General features: G+C 44.0%; 1 protein-coding gene and 1 long non-coding RNA gene across 4 annotated transcripts in view; one reads left to right on the top strand and one right to left on the bottom strand.

The window, feature by feature from the left end:
* LOC114680429 (uncharacterized) overlaps positions 1 to 19359 on the top strand; it is a 141286-nt gene that overhangs the window by 51927 nt on the left and 70000 nt on the right. For 2 of the 3 annotated variants that reach the window (XR_013397394.1, XM_077943944.1), the window contains exon 2: positions 15560 to 15690. The exons of the other annotated variant lie outside the window; for it this stretch is intronic. Coding sequence is in view for 1 of the 2 variants with exons in the window: in XM_077943944.1 (XP_077800070.1) it covers positions 15560 to 15690 (131 nt within the window). In the remaining variant the exon portion in view is untranslated. The remainder of the gene's footprint in view (positions 1 to 15559; positions 15691 to 19359) is intronic. 3 annotated transcript variants of the gene reach the window in all.
* LOC114680314 (uncharacterized) overlaps positions 4416 to 19359 on the bottom strand; it is a 31929-nt gene continuing 16985 nt past the window's right edge. Inside the window, exons 2-3 of the long non-coding RNA XR_003732484.2 lie at positions 4928 to 5098; positions 4416 to 4793 (exon numbers count right to left, since the gene is read on the bottom strand). This is a non-coding gene — a long non-coding RNA (uncharacterized LOC114680314). The remainder of the gene's footprint in view (positions 4794 to 4927; positions 5099 to 19359) is intronic.

Genomic DNA, 19359 nt, shown 5'->3' with positions numbered 1-19359 from the left:
ATCAGAACTTCCCCTTCACAGTGTTGGAGAATGACAAGCAAAGAACTTTGATTTATTTAACTTTGATTTATTTATTTTACTTTTATTTTTTGAGACAGAGTCCTCACTATGCTACCCAGGCTGGTCTCGAATTCCTGGCCTAAAGGGATCCTCCCACCTCAGCCTCCCAAGTAGCTGGGACTACAGGCATGAGCCGCCATGCCCAGCCAACTTTGAGTTATTTTGAAGTTACTTTTTGATTGTCAAACATACATTCTGAAACTGGGACAGGTGGGTCAATGTTTTAATAAGTTTTATATCAGCAAGAGCAAAAATAGCTGACATTTATTAAAGACTTTTTATGTGCGAGGCCCCGTACCAGGCAGGGAACCTCATCTCATTTGTTCTATACAATGATGCTATTAGGAAATAGGACAATTGTTCCCCTTTTGCAGATAAGGAAGCTTGGACTCAGAGAGTTGATGTAACTTGCTCAGTGTTTCATAGCTAGTCCATGGTGGAGTAAGCCAGCAAAAAAGCATTAAAATGAGGACCTTTGGGATTGAATCAAAGTTGACAGCAAAACAGTTCAGTATTTGTGGAAAATTTTGTGTTCAGTAATAGGAAAATCATGCTAATTAGTTATGTTGTATAAATAGTAGTAACCACCGTGGTGGCAGGCGCCTATAATCCCAGCCACTCAGGAGGCTGAGGCAGGAGAATCACTTGAACCCGGGAGGTGGAGCTTGCCGTGAGCAGAGATTGCACCCCTACACTCCAGCCTCGGCGACAGAGCAAGACTTCATCTCAAAAAAAAAAAAAAGTAGTAACCACATTGCGGCCTCTTGTGCTTGGACGTCTTCACAAGGAGAAGTGTTCGTTTGTCCGGTTTGACGTCTGAAGGCCGCTTAGGTATCTACAGCACCTCGGCGGGAATCGTGGTGCCCGCAGCGCCGCGCAGCCCTCATGAATGAGCGGCGCCCGGAGCACAGCCAGGCAGGCCTCTGCTGGGGCTTCGCCGCCCGGAGTGCACGCACTCTGCTTCCTCTCCCTGAGAGCCGTTGTTGAGAAGGGCGCTAAGCAGGCCTGCAGCCTACAACCTCCCCACCCCAGCGCCCCGAGGAAGTTTCGCTCCCAGGAGCCAGCCCAGCCGGCCAGTTTGGCTCTGGCGGACAAGTCTGAGCTGGACAAACAGCGTAGGAAGTGCCAGTTCCTGCTCTGCACGGAGCGATCCTGAACTCTTGGTAGAATAACCTGTCCGGCCCAAGAGAAGAAAAATCCCCAACAAACTGGCCTGACAGCCCCACACTGTCAGAAACTTGCTTGAGAGGCTTGGGTTCTTTGCCTGGATTTTTGAAATTCCCTAAACCGAGCAGTCGTGGAAGCACCTTCCAATGGCGCTTCTCTGACAATGATTTTGCTAGCCTGCGATTTTCACCAACTCCCACGGTCTGCTCTGCGAGGAGCCTGGCCAGCCGAGAGCCATCTGGCCAGTCACACCTCCTCTCTAGGCCTCAGTTTTTGTGCTTGTAAAATGAAGTGTTTCGATTCAGTGAGCCTGTAGCTTTGATTCTGAATTTGTTATGGGTAGAATAAACATGGTAGACAGCATGGCTAGAACAGTGGAAAAATGGCCTCTCAATTAAAAAGTATGAACTCATGAGGTGAAATCCAGAAGGGAAGCTGTGGTTATGAGGGCCTGTATTCTACTAACATGTCCCTAGGAAGGGGAAGGAAGCCCAGGGATTTTCCACACTTGAGGGCGGTCCCTAGACACATACCCTCAGCTGATTGAAGGTCCACTGGCAAAGGACCCCTACAACACTGGTGAAAGGTACGAGCATTTCTGGGACATGATCCCCTACTTTGGGTGGCATGAATAGGAGAAAAGAACATTGAACTGGTGCTGGGAGAAGCCTTTACACAGGGGACCCCCCTCCTTCTCCCTCCTCGAAAGGGGAAACCAAGTCCCAGACAGCCCAGGTGACTTGCCCACAGGCTTACCTATAGCAAGTTTTGTACTGAGCTCGCAGCAGTCTCCTATGCCCAGCCCAGCGCCAGAAAGGGGAGGAAGAGAGTTTCCGCTGTGAGTCACTTCTGTTTCTGTCCACCCTAGGGGATTTGTTCTCCGTGCCATCAGGGTGGACAGCTCACGCCTTCCGTGAGTGGATTTCATTTTAGGGGCCCTCGCTCCCCTAACCTCTGACTTCACGCCATCCTGAATTGCCACAGTGTGCTAGTCCAGAAACCCCACACGGCGCACAATCAGCCTTACCATCCAGGGTGAGGGAGGAAAAAGAAGCTGTTAAAAAGTCATCTTTCTGATTTAAATCAGCCCTGGCTAAAATAATCAAGGGAACTCGGAACTATGGAAAGGTCAAAGGTTTGCAGGTTTAGGGTTTCGTGGGAACATGCGCATGTTTGGACCAGACCCAAGTGCCTGGGTGACCTGTTTGACAGGTAACAATTAGAGAGTAAGAGCTTGCCTGGCTGGAATGTGGCTGCAGAGGCCGGCAGGAGGATCTGGTTTACCTGCTCCACAGGTGGGGCCTGCTGGGTCCGACAGGCATGTGCACGCACAGCATTCCAAAGAATCGGTTTTCTTTTAAAGACTCACCGATGACTTCAGGGCACAAAAGGGTTGGGTTGAGCCCTGGCTGGAAGCCGTTAGCTATTTGCAAGGTAAAGAAGCAAAATAAATAGTTCCCTGAAGACAGCTCAAGGAAGAAACTGCAAAGGCATTCAGAACTTCTTTTTTCATGTCTAAAATGAATGCGTGCTTTTTGTCTCAAGACTTGAGAAACCCCAGACTGGTACAAAATGCCAAAGATAATAGAACTGAAAAGTCATCCCTCTCCTCCTCGGACTTTTTTTTTCTTTTCCTTTATAAAGAGGCCATAATATTGTTGAGAGCCAAAGACAGGCTTCTTGAAGGGTGATACCTTGCTTGAGATTGTCCAGAAATATTGGCTATTTCTCTCAGCGTTGCCGTAGAAGACACCGAAAAAGGCAAAATATTGTTGTTGTTGTTTTTTATATCAATAAATTGTAGATGATGTGTACATTTTGAAAGTTAAAAGTACTATTGGCCGGGCATGGTGGCTCACGCCTGTAATCCCACCACTTTGGGAGGCTGAGGCAGGCGGATCATGAGGTCAGGAGTTTGAGACCAGCCTGACCAATGTGGTGAAACCCTGTCTCTACTAAAAATACAAACATTAGCTGGGCGTGGTGGCATGCTCCTGTAATCCCAACTACTCAGGAGGCTGAGGCAGGAGAATCGTTTGAACCTGGGAGGCAGAGGTTGCAGTGAGCAGAGATCACGCGGATCATGAGGTCAGGAGTTTGAGACCAGCCTGACCAATGTGGTGAAACCCTGTCTCTACTAAAAATACAAACATTAGCTGGGCGTGGTGGCATGCTCCTGTAATCCCAACTACTCAGGAGGCTGAGGCAGGAGAATCGTTTGAACCTGGGAGGCAGAGGTTGCAGTGAGCAGAGATCACGCCATTGCACACCAGCCTGGGTGACAGAGTGAGACTCCGTGAAAGAAAGAAAGAAAAGAAAGAAAGAAAGAAAGAAAGAAAGAAAGAAAGAAAGAAAGAAGGAAGGAAGGAAGGAAGGAAGGAAGGAAGGAAGGAAGGAAGGAAGGAAGGAAGGAAGGAAGGAAAGAAAGAAAGAAAGAAAGAAAGAAAGAAAGAAAGAAAGAAAGAAAGAAAGAAAGAAAGAAAGAGAGAAAGGGAGAAAAAGGAAGGAAGGAAGGAGAAGAAAGAAAGGAAGAAAGGAAGAAAGGAAGAAAGGAAGAAAGGAAAGAAAGGAAGAAAGAAAGAAAGAAAGAAAGAAAGAAAGAAAGAAAGAAAGAAAGAAAGTTAGAAGTACTATTTTGGTAAAACATATTTTTAAAAAGTAGGTAATTATAAATAAGCAATTTCTTTTTTAGTGTATAAAATAATAGATTAGAGGCCTGGCTTGGTGGCTCATGTCTGCAATCCCAGCACTTTGGGATGCCAGGGCCGGCAAATCACCTGAGGCCAGGAGTTCGAGACCAGCCTGGCCAACATGGTGAAACCCCATCTCTACTAAAAATATAAAAATTAGCCAGGTGTGGTGGTACATGCCTGTAATCCCAGCTACTTGGGAGGCTGAGGCTGCACTTCAGCCTGGGCAACAGAGTGAGACTCTGTCTCAAAAAAAAAAAATCAAAAAATAACAGATTAGGATAATATTATATATATATAAAATGTGTGTGTGTGTGTGTATATGTGTGGATACATATATATACACACATATATACACATACATACACACACATAGACACAGACCCACCTCCGTTAACATGACTTCCTTTTGAATTCAAAAGGCTTTTTGATAATATCAGCTGAATTACCCTATATCATATTCATGGTTGATGAGAAGACAAAAGTCAAACTCAGGGAGACTGGACTTGAAGATTATAATGTAATAGGAAACACTGCTAAAACATTCTCAAAACTCTGAAAATTTCCAAGTAATTAATCTTTTCTTCTTTAATTTACAAAGTTAGTTTTCTAAAAAATAAAACCCCCTCTTCTTTCCCAGTGTTTCTTTTCATAGCAGAAATTGTCAGCTCCAATCAAATGATAGGTACTTTCCGTTCTTCTGTGTCCTCTCGAGGCTCTGAAGCCCTAAGATGCCGTCCAGGGTGCACATCACTGAAGTCCCAGCAGTGAGATGGGAGAGGCAAGGAAGAATTCACAGCTGGTGATTCCACTGAAAGCACCTCGCCCGTCCAAAGAGTTAATTACAGCAAAGAAGAAGAGGGTCTTAAAATTCGACTGGCAAAAAGCAAACAAGCAAACAAAAACTTAGTCTCATTGTTGATTACTGCTAGTGGTAAAACAGGTGTTGCTGTGGCAACTTAGCTCTTTATTTGTGTAATATGAGGGTTATTATTTTACAGACTACTTACCAGAATTTATTTAAAAATCAGTAATAATAGAGCTGGGCACAGTGGCAAGCACTTATAGTCTCAGCTACTTGGGAGGCTGAGGATCGCTTGAGCCCAGGAGGTTGAGGCTGCAGTGACCTGTGTGTACGCTGCTGCACTCTGGCCCAGACAGCAGAGCAAGACCCTGTCTCTCTTAAAAAAAAAAAAAAAAAAAAAAATCAGTAGTAATAATAATAATAGTGAAAAGTCAGAAGAAAAACTTGAGGTTACATACTTCTTACTATGTGCTATGCTGAACTGTCTGCATTTTCTCTTTGAATCTCACAATTCTGAGGCTGGTATTCTCATGATCCCATTTTACAAACCAGGACACTGAGGCAGAGAGAAGTTCCAGGACTTGCCTACAGTCATACTGTTATAAGTGGCACAGCTAGGATCTGAATGTAGACAGTTCATTCCATCAGTGAGAGTTATTCAACTCCTGCTCTGACTCAGGCACAACGCCAGTTCACGATACCATGATAGACAAGGTATAGTTGGTCCTTCATGAACAGATTAGACTTCATGAAGTCTAATTACTATCTTCGATTCCAAAATCTGTTCTTTTAACTATCCCCTTGATGACATCTCAATGGTTCACACACTTTAAATCATGCATTTGTCTTTTATTTCACTGATTACCATTCCAGAGACAATGACTTTCACCTCTGCCACTCCGCTGCCATGCTGAGACACCTTCAGTAGCAATGTTGTAGTGAGGCAGAGGACCGTGGGCATTTTCTAGGGCATATGTTACATTGACTCCAGGCCTGCTTTGTTTTATTTGTCTAATTAGTGTCGGAGCAGGGAATTCACGTTCGAAAGTCCCGCAAGCAGAGCTTACTATGGGTGTGAGAAGCTACTCTGATTATGAAGTATCTTATCAATGACAAATATTTGCTTGGCGATTTTCACCCCTTGATAATCAGAACTCGATCTTCATGGATTCTGACATAATGACTACTTCCTGCCAATCCCGAAAAAAACCAAAGCAAAATTAGCTTGCACTTTACCTCCCAGAGGAAAGCACCCCAAAGCCTTTTCCTTTCCCTGTGGCATTCCACATCTTCCCACGAAGTCCTGCTGTCATTTCCCTGATAATATTTCCTTCTAGTAGTGTAGATAAATCCTAAACGCTGTGTTCTTTGTCCAATCCATCCCTTGTGTGCCTTCGTGCAAACTCTAAAGGACAGACATGACTCCTCTGGCTGATTATTTTTCGGTGGTTATGGACAGGCTGGATAGCGACTTACTTGGGGTGGATTTTAAAAAGGAACAACAATAAATGGTAATAGTAACAAGTATATTGAGCCCGGGCACATTGGCTCACACCTGTAATCCCAGCACTTTGGGAGGCCGAGGCAGGTGGATCACTTGAGGTCAGGAGATCGACAGCAGCCTGACCAACATGGTGAAACCCCGTCTCTACTAAAAATACAAAAATTAAGCAGGTGTGGTGGTGGGCACCTGTAATCCCAGCTACTCGGGAGGCTGAGGCTAGAGAATCGCTTGAACCCAGAAACTGGAAGTTGCAGTGAGTGGAGATCACACCACTGAACTCCAGCCTGGGCTACAAGAGTGAAACTCTATCACACACACACACAAAAAGTATATTGAGGGCCTTCTGTGGGCTACACACTGTGCCCAACACTCTGCATGGCATTGTCTCATTTAATAAGCACAATGATCATAAATATGTACTATGATTGCAGGTAACAGGTAAAGAAACCCACTTGCAGAGGTCAAGTAACTTACTTGAGTCACACAGCTAACAAATGGCAATGCCAAGATACAGAACTAGAGCCATCAGCACTCGCACCAGTGTCAGGCAGGATGTGGAAACAAATGACAGCTTAATCTTTAGGGTTTTAAGATTCTGAGATGCTCTGCTTGGGACAAAACATACCTGAAGTGTTACCCCTTGGTTCCTCTGGTCACCACATTTGAAGTGGGAAAATTAAAAATCTGAAGCTGGTTTTTAAGAGAACAACCAGAGTGGAGAAGCTAACTCAAACCACATTCCATGAGGAACAGTTTAAGGAACAGAAATGTTTAAAGCTAGGAGTTGAGACCAGGGCCGGGGATCGAGGAGAGAGAGTATGCTAACTGCCTTCATGTCACTGAAGGACAGAGGGCAGAAAGCATAGGCTGGTGCTGTGGGACTCCAAGCTGGAAAACCAGACCAATAAGGCAAAGTTGGAGGGAGACGGATTTTGTTTCTGTATAAAGACACGTTTGTTGCTACTCTGATTGGCAAGTGGTAGAAAGACTGTTTGAATCTCAGTTCCACCACTGTGGTGAGCATTTGTTGTTTTACTTGCTGGAGTCCATTCCCCTTTATTCTGAAAGCAATAGTTTGATTTCCTTTTGGGAAATTACATGTTTTCTACTGAGGGCAGTCTTTCTTGCCGAGGAAACCAATCAAATTATGCTATCTGATCTCTCCGCAGGAGTTGAGCATGAGACCCAAGTCAGCCTAATAAGGTTCCTTTTGCCAGGACCTATTTTATGTGGAGTAACCTGAGGGTAGACAAATAGCTGGAGCTGATTCTTTCCTAAGTAGTCCCCTTACCAACCTCGGTAGTGGATCCTATCCCTCGAAGTTGGAACTTCCCACAGCAGAATCCAGGGACTGGCCATGAAACATTAGACGTATCTAGTAAGAGGGCTGCATCCCCTGGGCTGATGTCCACGCCAATACTGAGAAGGAATCACTAATCGATCTGCCCTTGGAGGGAGCTCTGATGGGCACCCTGCTTAGCGCCTATAAAGACTACCTTCCTCAGAGGATCTACCGCAGCTTGAATCAGGAACACAGACTCACTCAAATTGTTCCAGAAAGAATAAAGTTTATTGAAAGGACATGTATGCCTGGGAGCCCTGGAAAAACTAAGAAACACAGCCTCAGGAAAAGCAGGAATCAAGGCAGCTCCGTGCTACACTCTTTCACATTTCCAACTCCTCTGCTTACAGCAAAGTAGTTCTCTGTATATCGCCTCTTTTATCCTCTTTCTTCCCAGTTCAATATTTCTGGTTATTTGTCTACACATGGCCCAAAATGGCTGTTCAGCACCCAAATCTGTGTGATCTCCCAGGTCCAGCCATTGGAACTAACTTCCCTCCAGGTGTCTTTGCTAAATCCCTGAGAGAAGAATTTGACTGGCTTAGCCATTGAGCCAGACTGCATCACAGGTCCCTGGCCTACAGATGGGCTAACTCTGCCACGTGTCCTCACCAGGGACAGTGAGCTAAGCTGGGGAGATGAGTTCACCTGATCTGTTGCCTACTTAGCAGAAGCTTGGAACTGGTCAGGAAACACATAAGCCTCTCTTGAGAGGCTTCTTGCTTCTTAATGATGATACCAAAAACAGTACAAGATACATTCTTATATATTAAACATGTATTTTCACACCATTTTCTTGCAGTACTTTTTTTTGAGACACAGTTTTGCTCTTGTTGCCCAGACTGGAGTGCAATGGCGCAATCTCGGCTCACTGCAAACTCCGCCTCCCGGGTTCAAGCGATTCTCCTGCCTCAGCCTCCTAGTAGCTGGGATTACAGGCATGTGCCACCACACCTGGCTAATTTTGTATTTTTAGTAAAGACAGGGTTTCTCCATGTTGGTCAGTCTAGTCTTGAAACCCTGACCTCAGGTGATCCGCCCACCTCAGCCTCCCAAAGTGCTGGGATTACAGGCTTGAGCCACCGCACCCAGCTTTCTTACAGTTTTTAAAGAAACTCTCCAAGGGCTATATCCCCAACCCCAATTCTTTAGGAAATGACTTGCCTTGGGCCAGGCGCAGTGGCTCACACCTCTAATCCCAGCACTTTGGGAGGCCAAGGTGAGCAGATCATTTGAGGTCAGGAGTTTGAGACCAGCCTGGCCAATATGGTGAGACCCCATCTCTACTAAAAATACAAAAATTAGCTGGGCGTGATGGCAGGTGTCTGTAGTCCTAGCTACTCAGGAGTCTGAGGCAGGGGAATCGTTTGAACCCAGGAGGCAGAGGTTGCAGTGAGCCGAGATCATGCCACTGCACTCCAGCCTGGGCGACAGAGGGAGACTCTGTCTCAAAAAAAAAAAAAAAAGGAAGTGGCTTGCCCTGAGATCCCCTACCAGTATATGGAAGTTTTCCTTCTGTGGTAAACATGGAATGTCAGCTTTAAGCAACTGCGTCTTCAAGTGTGTTGTGTAGAATTCCTGAGCTAGCACTGAAGTGTTTTAACTGAAAAGCCCGGTGTCCAGTTAAAGAAGAGGTGAAAGGGGCACTTTGGGCCATGGGGATGGGAAGAAGATGACAGTAGAAGTGAAGGGAGTTGAACAAAAGAGCTGAGGAGGAAGAAAGGCCTGATGGGAGCTGCAGGTCAGAGCAGGAGGAGAGTCAGCCAGGACCAGAAACCAGACAAAAACTGCAACTTCCACCTTAGGAGCCAGAATGTCTCGTGTGAAACTAGAGAGTACGGAGAGCCAGGGCATAATGAGATCACTGGGCTAGGTGAGGATGAGACACCAGGAATTGTGATGAGTGCCCACTATGTACCAGGCACACAAGATCTGTCTCAAGCTTGGAGCTGTACTTACCTGTGGGCCCCTAATTGCAGCCTGCATTCAGTTTGAACACTTGTAAATTCTTTGTTACTATGGTCTCATGGCCTCTGACCAAAGCTGGTTCAGGAGGTAAGAAGGAGGATACATTTCTAAGACCAGGAAAATGTCTTAACTGCATTTAACACAAGAGAGGGTAGACCGCCTTAAAAGGACCCTGGGACATGCTGTTCCCTGGGAAGATCTGAAAGCCAGTCCAGAGATTGCCTGTAATTCACTGTAGTCTTGCTTTCCACTCATATGGCTGTGAGCTCTGGCCCCAGGGCTGGGCTTGCATCTTTCCAACTTGTTTTGGAATTCTCCTTTGACAGAATGTCTCAGAGAAAACATTACTACATGCTATAGGAGTGGGAGGTTTCATGGATTACCCGTGGGCCTCTGGCAACTGGACTAAGGATTCTGGGCCCAGAGTTTTGGACCCACACACTTGAAATCTGAAGATTAACACTTGATCCTCCTCTGAAGGGGGGTTAAGCCTCTGCTAGTTGATTACAAATGTTCCAGATACAAATCTTTAAGGTGAGAACTCTGTGAACAACAAAAACAGCCACAGAAAAACTCCATGAAAAGCCTTACTTTCATTCATGACTCAACTTCGTGAATTTTGAGGACTTAATAAGACATTTTAAATAAAGAAAGGAATTAAAGGTTGAGGATATGTTGGACTGGCTTAAATTGGGCAATGAGAAGCCTAAGGTGCCGTTTCAGGATATTATTCACCCTATAAAAACAAAATGTATTTGTTCACAGTAAACATGTCAGAACAGCAGCTATAGAGAACAAGTGTAGACTGGTTGCTGTCCAATCTGCCAATTTTCAGATAAAAGACTAGGATCTGGCCGGGCACGGTGGCTCACGCCTGTAATACAAGCACTTTGGGAGGCTTAGGTGGGCAGATCATGAGATCGGGAGATCAAGACCATCCTGGCCAACATGGTGAAACCCCATCTCTACTAAAATACAAAAAAATTAGCCAGGCCGCGGTGGTATGTGCCTGTAGTCCCAGCTACTTGGGAGGCTGGGGCAGGGGAATCGCTTGAACTTGGGAGGCAGAGGTTGCAGTGAGCCGAGATTACACCACTATACTCCAGCCTGGCAACAGAGCAAGACTCTATCTCAAAAAAATAAAAAAATAAAAAAATAAAAAGACCAGGATCTGATAAGTGACAGATTACCATGAGAACATTTGCAGTGGGATTTTTTCTGATTGATCATTTCAGCACCAAACGTAAGAAATCAATAAAACGTTAAGACAACTGCTGTTCTCACAATATATTGACAATATTTTTTGAAAGGAAGAGAAAGCTCTGTTTGATGGCAACCCTAAAGCCATCGAAACTCCATGACCTGTCAAACAGCAAGCAGGCCTAGTGCTTGTGGAATAGGGTTGCTACAGAGTAAGGCCAAATCCCTGAACTATATGTAAAAATATTTTCTTCCTCTTCATGAGCAATTCCCATATCCTCTCTATGCACCCATTCATGAATCTATAAAAAGGAGAGAATTATCCCTGTTCAACGTGTCCCACACCTCAATATTTTGCATACTACCCCTTCATGATTTTTGCAATATGATCATAGCATTGTGTCTGTAATATTATTTATTGAGCGTATTTTTAAAAATCAACTCACTGTTTTTTAACCTAGAATATTTTTGTATAAAATATGTTATTAACTATTTCTTCCTTTTTTTCCTTTTTCTTTTCTTTTTTTTTTTTTTTTTTTTTTTTTGAGACTGGGTCTGGGTCTGTCACCCAGGTGGATGCAGTGGTGCAATCTCAGCTCACTGCAGCCTTGATCCCCCAGGCTCAAGCAATCCTCCCACCTTAGCCTCTTAGCCTCCCGAGTAGCTGCACTACAGGTGCTTGCTACCACACCCAGCTATTAGAGATGAGGTTTCGCCATGTTTCCCAGGCTGGTCTCAAATTCCTAGACTCAAGCAATCTGCCTGCTTCAGCCTCCCAAAATGCTGGGATTACAGGCATGAGCCACCGCACCTGGCTGGCCTTCCTTCTTTCCTACCTTCCTTCCCTTTCTTTTTTCTTTCTTTCTTTTTCCTTTCTCTCTTTCTCTTTTTCTTTGTCTTTCTTTCTTTCCTTCCTTCCTTCTTTCCCTTTCACTCTCTTTCTTTTCTTTCTTTCTTTCTTTCTTTCTTTCTTTCTTTCTTTCTTTCTTTCTTTCTTTCTTTCTTCTTTCTTTCTTTCTTTCTCTTTTCTTTCTTTCTTTTGACAGGGGTTTTGCTTTGTCACAGGCAGGAGTGCAGTGGCATGATCACAGCTCACTGCAACCTTGGCCTCCCAGGCTCAAGCAATCCTCCCATCTTAGCCTCCTGAGTAGCTGGAGCTACAGGCATGCACCACCACGCCTGGCTAACTTTTTAACTTTTTGTAGAGACAGGGTCTCTCCATGTTGCCCAGGCTTGTCTTGAACTCCTGGGCTCAAGTAATCCTCCTGCCTCGGCCTCCTAAAGTGCTGGGGTTAAAGGCATGAACCACCACACCTGGCCAATACATAACCATTAAAAGAAAAAAAAATGTTGTCTTGCTTTTTAAAAAGAGCTAAAGAGGTCTTGTGTAACCATGAGTGGCATCAGAACACGTTTTGGAAAACACTGCCTGACTCTGTGGAGGTTGCTGGGTGTGAGTGAAACTTTCCGAAACCTGCCTGATTTATCTGTGGAAGAGGCCCATTGTTTCCAATATTCTCGCTAATTGGCTGATTGATCCTTAGTAAGTCACTTTACCTCCTACAACTTCATTTCCTCATCTGAGGAAGTTGGGCTAAACAATTTCTTTCTGTCTTTATTTGTGATTTTCCAAGACTGTGCTTGCAGGGCCCGGCATCCCAGCAGGAGACGGTGCCAAGAGCTGTGGAGCTATGAACACAGGTCAGGTCCCTGTCACCACCCCGTGGCATACTTAATCTTCCTGGGAATTTTGCAGAATTTTGCTTTTCTTTAACCATGGTTAAGGAATACTCCTCTCAGCCAGTTTATGAAAAAAAAAATCCCTCTTTCTCTACTTTGGGTGAGTTGCAGTGGGAAAAACGGCAAATAGGAAAATGGAATTTGGTGGGTTGCTTTGAAGGACTCTGATTCAACCCCTTCTCTTGTCTCCTCATTTGTCTAACACACCAACCACTTTGGAATGATCCTGGGGAAAAGAAAAACCTAATTTGATTACTCCACACCTAGGAGCACAGTGATGGTAAATAATAAGAATAATAATGCATAGTCAATAATGTGTCACCAGTCTAATACAGTAATGGCAAGCCAGCTACTATCACTGTGCCTTTATTTCCTCATTTGTAAAACAAAGAGTTTGAACTAGATGATTCTTTATTTATTTAAATTTTTAATTTTTTATACCTTTTTAAAAAATTCTTAGAAACGATGTGTCATTATGTTGCCCAGGCTGGAGAGCAACAGCTATTCACAGGCGTGCTCATAGCACACTATACCCATGAACTCCTGGGCTCAAGCGATCCTTCCCCTACAGCCTCCCGAGTAGCTGGGACTACAGGTGTGCACCACTGTGCCTGGTCTGAAACAAATGATTTGTGAAACTTCTACCAGCTTTAATGCTCTTTGATTGTATAATCTCAATTTATTTTTTTAAACAAAAAGTACTAAATTTTAAATGTGATAGGATCCCTTCTAATCTGCCTGTATGAGAAGACAAGAATAGGGCCAGGCACGGTGGCTCACCCCTGTAATCCAAGCACTTTGGGAAGCCAAGGTGAGTGAATCACTTGAGGTCAGGAGTTCAAGACCAGCCTGGCCAACATGGTGAAACCCCGTCTCTATTAAAAATACAAAAAATCAGCCGGATGTGGTGGCGTGCACCTGTAATCCTAGCTACTCAGGAGGCTGAGGCAGCAGAATCGCTTGAACCCCCGAGGTGGAGGTTGCAGTGAGCCGAGATTGTACCACTGCACTCCAGCCTGGGTAACAGAGTGAGACTCCATCCCAAAAGAAAAAAAAGAAAAAGAGGACAAGAATAAAGTTATATTTCAGGATAATCATTTATCAAACTTTTACATGTATATCTTTTGTAGGTTTTCAGAACTATGCAACAGTCTGTGGTGCAACTGAATCTAAATGTTACATGGCTGTGGTATTTATTATTTCATTCATTTACTTGGCCATTCTTTCTTCAAACATGCTCTATGTACCTATTATGTACCAGGTAGTAGAGTAATTTAGAGTGTAGCTCTGGAAGCAAAATAGCTTGGGATTGAATCCCATTTTCACTACACATCAGCTCTTTGACCTTAGATAAGTGACCTCACCTCTGTAAGCCTTCCTTTTGTTTTCTCCTTTATCTATAAACCAAAAATGACAATAATATTGATTATAACCGTAGGGTTATCGAAGACTAAAAGACATAGCAGATGGGAAGTCAAATGCCCAGAATATAGCTAGCATTCAATAAATGGTAGCTGTTATCATCATCTTCATCACCATTGTGATGGGCCAAATTGTGCCCCCTCCCCTCCAAATTACTTCCACATGTGGAAGTCCTCATCCTCACTACCTCAGAATGTGCCTGTATTTGGAGATTTGGAGGTAGGGCCTTCAAAGAGGTAATTGAGGTGAAATGCAGTTAAGTGGGTGGATCCTAATCCAACCTGACCAATGTGCACGTAAGAAGAGGAGATGAGGACACAGACGCACACAGATGGAAGATCATGTGAAGAACACGTGGGAAAGACCACCATCTACAAGCAAAGGGGAGGGGCCTCAGAATGAAATCAGTCCTGCCGATGTGCCGGTCTTGAACTTTTAGCCTCCAGAACTGTGAAAAAATAAATTTGTTGTTTAAGCCACCCAGTCTGTGTTTGTTCCAGCAGCCCTAGCAAACTTGTACATTCATCATCATCAACAGGATGTGCTGGGATTCAAAGACGATTATGACACTAACTCTTCTTCAGTGAACTCACATCTATAAGGAGGAGACAAGCACACACACCCACGTACTTTACAACACAGCGTGATATGGATGGAAATAGAAATCTGTACCATGAGAGCACAGAAGGGAAGATGCTGTACGATGTGGGGGAGGGGAGTACTCAAAGAAAAGTAAAGGAGAAAAAGGTAAATGGTTATAAAAGATGCTAAGTCTAAAAAGATCAAGAAAGGTCATTTGGCAGATAAGGTAGGACAGGGCATTGCAGTCAAGCGGACAGCACAAGTGGAATGCATGTGTGACAAGGGCATTCTTCAGAATTTGTTATTTAGAAATCATTGGTTCCATAACATGGGACTTCACCTCTTTGTGATGCAGAGAAAGTAGAACCTAACCAATGCCGAGTGAAATGCCATTAATCAGCTAGATAAGCTGCTGCCCAAACATTCGTTTCTACTGTCCGGATAACTTAAGGATACCATAAAAGGAGAAATTCCTATTTCAGCCCAACAGAAGCACTTAGCAAGCTTGGTGTTTTTCTGTTGTTTGGAGGCTAAGGTAACATGACCCCTCAGCTTTAGTTCGGAAGGGCTAAGAAGACAGTAGGAGTAGGGGAGAAATAACCTAGTTCAGAGGAGGTAAAGTGTAATCCACTTCTTTTGGTGTGTGTATATATATATGAGAATGTATATACATAAAATATGATTATAACTCCTTCATATCCTCATAATAAATTTTAAAAAAATGCCTTTAAATGAACCGGAATAAGCAAGGTGGGGAGCTGATATTATTCTCTGCCTGCTTCAAGGATTGTTGGGGATTAATGAGCTAATGTCTGTAAAGCTCTCTAGAAATGTAGAAGAAAAGAACTCAAAAACAAGGACGCACTATTATCTCCTCCTCCACTCCCTGCAAGCTAGAAGACAGAACACACACACAAAATCTGCTTTAGCTTATCTTTTTTAATATAATAAAAATGATTAAATAATATTTTGTTAAAAGACCAAAAAAAAAAAAAACAACTCCATTTTACTGATATGGCAAATTTTATTGCTCCATAGTTCTTTCATTTTCACTCTTCTTTTTTTTTCTTTTTTTTAAGAGACAAGGTCTTGCTGTTGCCCAGGTCGGAATGCAGTGCAGTGGCTCGATCATGACTCTCTGCAGAGTCAAACTCCAGGGCTCAAGCAATCCTCCCTCTCGCCTCAGCCTCCCAAAGTGCTGGGATTACAGGTATGAACCACCGTGCCTGCCTAAATTAAAAAAACTTTTTATAGAGACTGGATCTCACTTTGTTGCCCAGGCTGGTCTTGAACTCCTGGCTTCAAGCGATCCTCCTACCTCAGCCTCCCGAGGTACTGGGATTACAGGCATGAGCCACTGCACCCAGCCCTTGTTTTTATTCTGATTCATTCATGGTTGTAATTATTTATGTACTTTGTATTTTAAATACTTATGGGTTTTGCTGTTTTTGCCTTAACTTTTTGCTTTTACTTAACATATCACACAACTTCTTTGAGTTGCCATACAATCTTTGTAACAATTTTTAAAGTGTTATGTGGAAGTATAGTTTATATGCTGTAAAAGTTGCCTATCTTAGTGTTTAACTCAGGGACTTTTAGTAAATTTATAGAGTTATACAACCATAACCAAAATGCAATTTTAGAACATTTCCATCAGCTTCAAAACTGCCTCATGTCCGCTTGGAATTTCCAGTCTCACCTGCCTGCCACAGGCAAACACGGATCTGCTTTCTGTTTCATAGATTTGTATTTCCCAGAAATGCTATGTAAATGAATTTCTGGCTTATTTCACTTGGCAAAATCTTTTTGAGGTCCATCCATGTGGTAGTATGTATCAATAGTTTGTTCTTTTTTATTGCTGAGTAGTATTTCATTATATGAATTACCACACTTTGTTTATCCAGTCTCTGGGTGATGGACATTTGGATTGTTTGCAATTTGTGGCTATTATGAATAATGCTGTCATGAACATATGTCTTTGTGTGGACATATGCTTTCATTTCTTTTGGCCAGATAATTAGGAGTGGAAATGCTGCTGGCAATTCTGCTTAACCTTTTAAAGAAACTTCCCAATTGTTTTCCTAGTTGGCTATACCATTTTACATTCCCACCAACAATGTGGGGAGGTTCTAGTTTCTCCACGTCCTCTCCAGCTCTTGTTATTGTCTATTTTTAAAATTATAGACTTTAAAGTGAGCATAAAGTGGTATTTAATGTGGTTTCAGTTCCCATTTTTCTAACAACTAGTAATGTTAAACGTCTGTTGTGCACCTATTAGAGTTTCATGTATCTTCTTTGGTGAAATGTCCATTCCAGTCTTTTGTCTTTTTCTTTTTTTTTTTTCTTTTTTTTTTTTTTTTTTTGAGATGGGGTCTTACTCTGTCTCCCAGACTGGAGTGCAGTGGTGCAGTCTTGGCTAACTGCAGCCTCAACCTCCCAGGCTCAAACCATCCTTCCACCTCAGCCTCCTGAGTAGCTGGGACTACAGCCGCAAGCCACCACACCCAGCCAATTTTTGCATATTTTTGTACAGATGGGGTTTCACCGTGTTGCCCAGACTGTTTTGTCATTTTAAAATTAGATTGCTTGTCTTCTTGTTATTGAGTTATAAGTTGTGCCAGGCACTGTGCTAAGTGCTTTACAGCCATTATATCACTGAATCTTCACAACTACTCTTAAGGTATATATGATTGTCTTCACTGGACATATGAGGAAACTGAGTTAGACAGGTCAGCCTATAATGATCATCGGATAGACAGCAGAGCCAAGACTGCAGCCTGGGAAGTCTTCCCGTCATGCTACTGAAATACCTATTCACTCTCGTGAGTGGTATTCACTCTCGTGAGTGGTATTCACTCACCGGAAGGAGTAAGCGGGATGGAGGAGTAAACCAAGCTGTTTCTCTAGATTTGTATTTCAGCAGATGTATTCATCTTCTCTGCACACCTTTATCAACGCTTTCATTATATTTCACAATAAGTGCACGGGGACTTGTGGACTGAGGTGATTGATTTTATAGGCATGAAAACTGTTTTGAACTTAATAGAAATTGACAAAAAGGGAAAGGTTAACCACTGAAGGAACCCAGAAAATGATTCTCACTCTTTAATTAATGTCTCCTAGCCTTCATCAGTCTCTTACAGGTGACTATGGAATTGAAGAAAAGCTGTCTATTTTCGTTTTATTTTTTATGTTGAATGTGAAGATTCATTTGAAGTCTTTCCAGGACGCTCAATGCTGGGCTTCTGCACTATCCTTAGGCATCCTCACTAAGTATTTTGCATACACTCCCTCCTACTCAAAAGCTCTCAAGCCTTGTAAACCAAGGATGCAGCAACTCCTGCTCGCTTGACCTGGCAGTGTGGATGCAGCGGAAGACCTCCGGACAGGTGACAGAGCGCACAGCCGTGCTGTCCTTCAGAACAAAAGGAGAACCTCTGCAGTGGTGGAGACACTGGCATCACTGCCATTCTTGGCTCAAAGGAGCAGCCAGGTACAAAACAGCAGGGGCCCTGCCTGGGGGCCTGCAGCTTAACATAATGGAGACAGTCTGAGCAGAGAGAAACGGAGACACAGTTTCTGAGCTCTGCCCAGCAGGCCCCACGCAGGTGGCCCGGGCCAGGAGAGTCTGGGCATCTGCTTTGTCCAGGTGGGAATTTGGGCTGCCTGGCCCAGGACTCAGCCCGCTCTCAGTGAAAAGCTGGCATTGATATGGGCAGCAGGTCCAGTTTCATTCCAGGGCTGCACCCTGAAACAGCACAAGCCTAAAAGTAGTTCTTCCTTCCCCGGGGAGATGCTGAGAGCGCACAGACTAAAACCTCACACTCCCCTTTCCAACTACCTGCGGCCAGAACTAACCCCACACTCCAGGCTATTGTTCAAATGTTTCCTTCTGCCCAGAATGACCTTCCCACCTTCCTATCTGCCATTCTTCCAAGTGCAGCTCAAATCCCCTCTAAGTCATTCACGCCACATGAATGTATGCTAGGCATGCTTGCCGACCCGGGAAATGGCCCTAGTTCTCCCTGGTGTGAATCATCTCTCCCTCCCCAGTGCTCTCTTAGCATCTTCTTTCTCTCTGTCTTGGTTTTTATCCTGCAAGCTGCTGTTCTGCTCTGATGCTCTGAGGCTGCACTCCAGAGTTTCTTCTTCTGCTCTTGATTCTGAGCTTCTGTCTTCCAGCCCCTGGCTCAGCCAACTGCTTCTGACTTCCTGGTTCTCACTTACCCACAAGACTCTTGTTTTGTTTTGTTTCGTTTCTCTCAGTATGTTTATTAACAATCCTATAACCAGTGCTTCTTGGCATACACTTGGTGAACACTGGTGTAACGCCAGCCTGGAGATCTAGCTTGGATTCCGATTGTTCCCTTGACTCAGAGCTTGGTGTCAGTTGTACTACCCCGGGATGAACCTAAGCTGTGACCATCTCAGTCGTAGAACCTCAGCAGCAAGAGTGCCTTCCGTGCCTTACATATATTTATATATTTTAGTTGTAACTTCTTTTGCTATATACAAAATTACCTTATAATGGAGGATTAGTGGTTGTGATGGTTGAATGTGGCTGCGTGTGGGGAATAGATATCTCTGGCCTCCTGGGAAATGTGCTCCTTCCCTGGGTGCTGAGCGTGAGGAGTAGGGTCTGGGTGCAGCTGGTGTCCTTTAGCTCTCGAAGCTGGTCAGGAGGGCAGGGCAGGAAAGACCAGGCAGACCCCTTGCCCTCATCATAGCCTCTGATGCTGTTCTGTTGCCCATGATGCCTTCTGAAGCCCTCTCCTGCCTCAATTCTCTACCTATTTTTCCATTCCTTCTCAGCCTCCTTTGCGGCATCTTCTTTTTCTACTCACTTCTTTTTTTTTTTTTTTTCCCAGATGGAATCTTG

Source organism: Macaca mulatta, chromosome 8 (genome assembly GCF_049350105.2).
Source record: "Macaca mulatta isolate MMU2019108-1 chromosome 8, T2T-MMU8v2.0, whole genome shotgun sequence".
Classification (NCBI taxonomy): domain Eukaryota; kingdom Metazoa; phylum Chordata; class Mammalia; order Primates; family Cercopithecidae; genus Macaca; species Macaca mulatta.
Note: the sequence above shows the minus strand (reverse complement) of the source record. Positions and strands in the feature narration are given on the sequence as shown.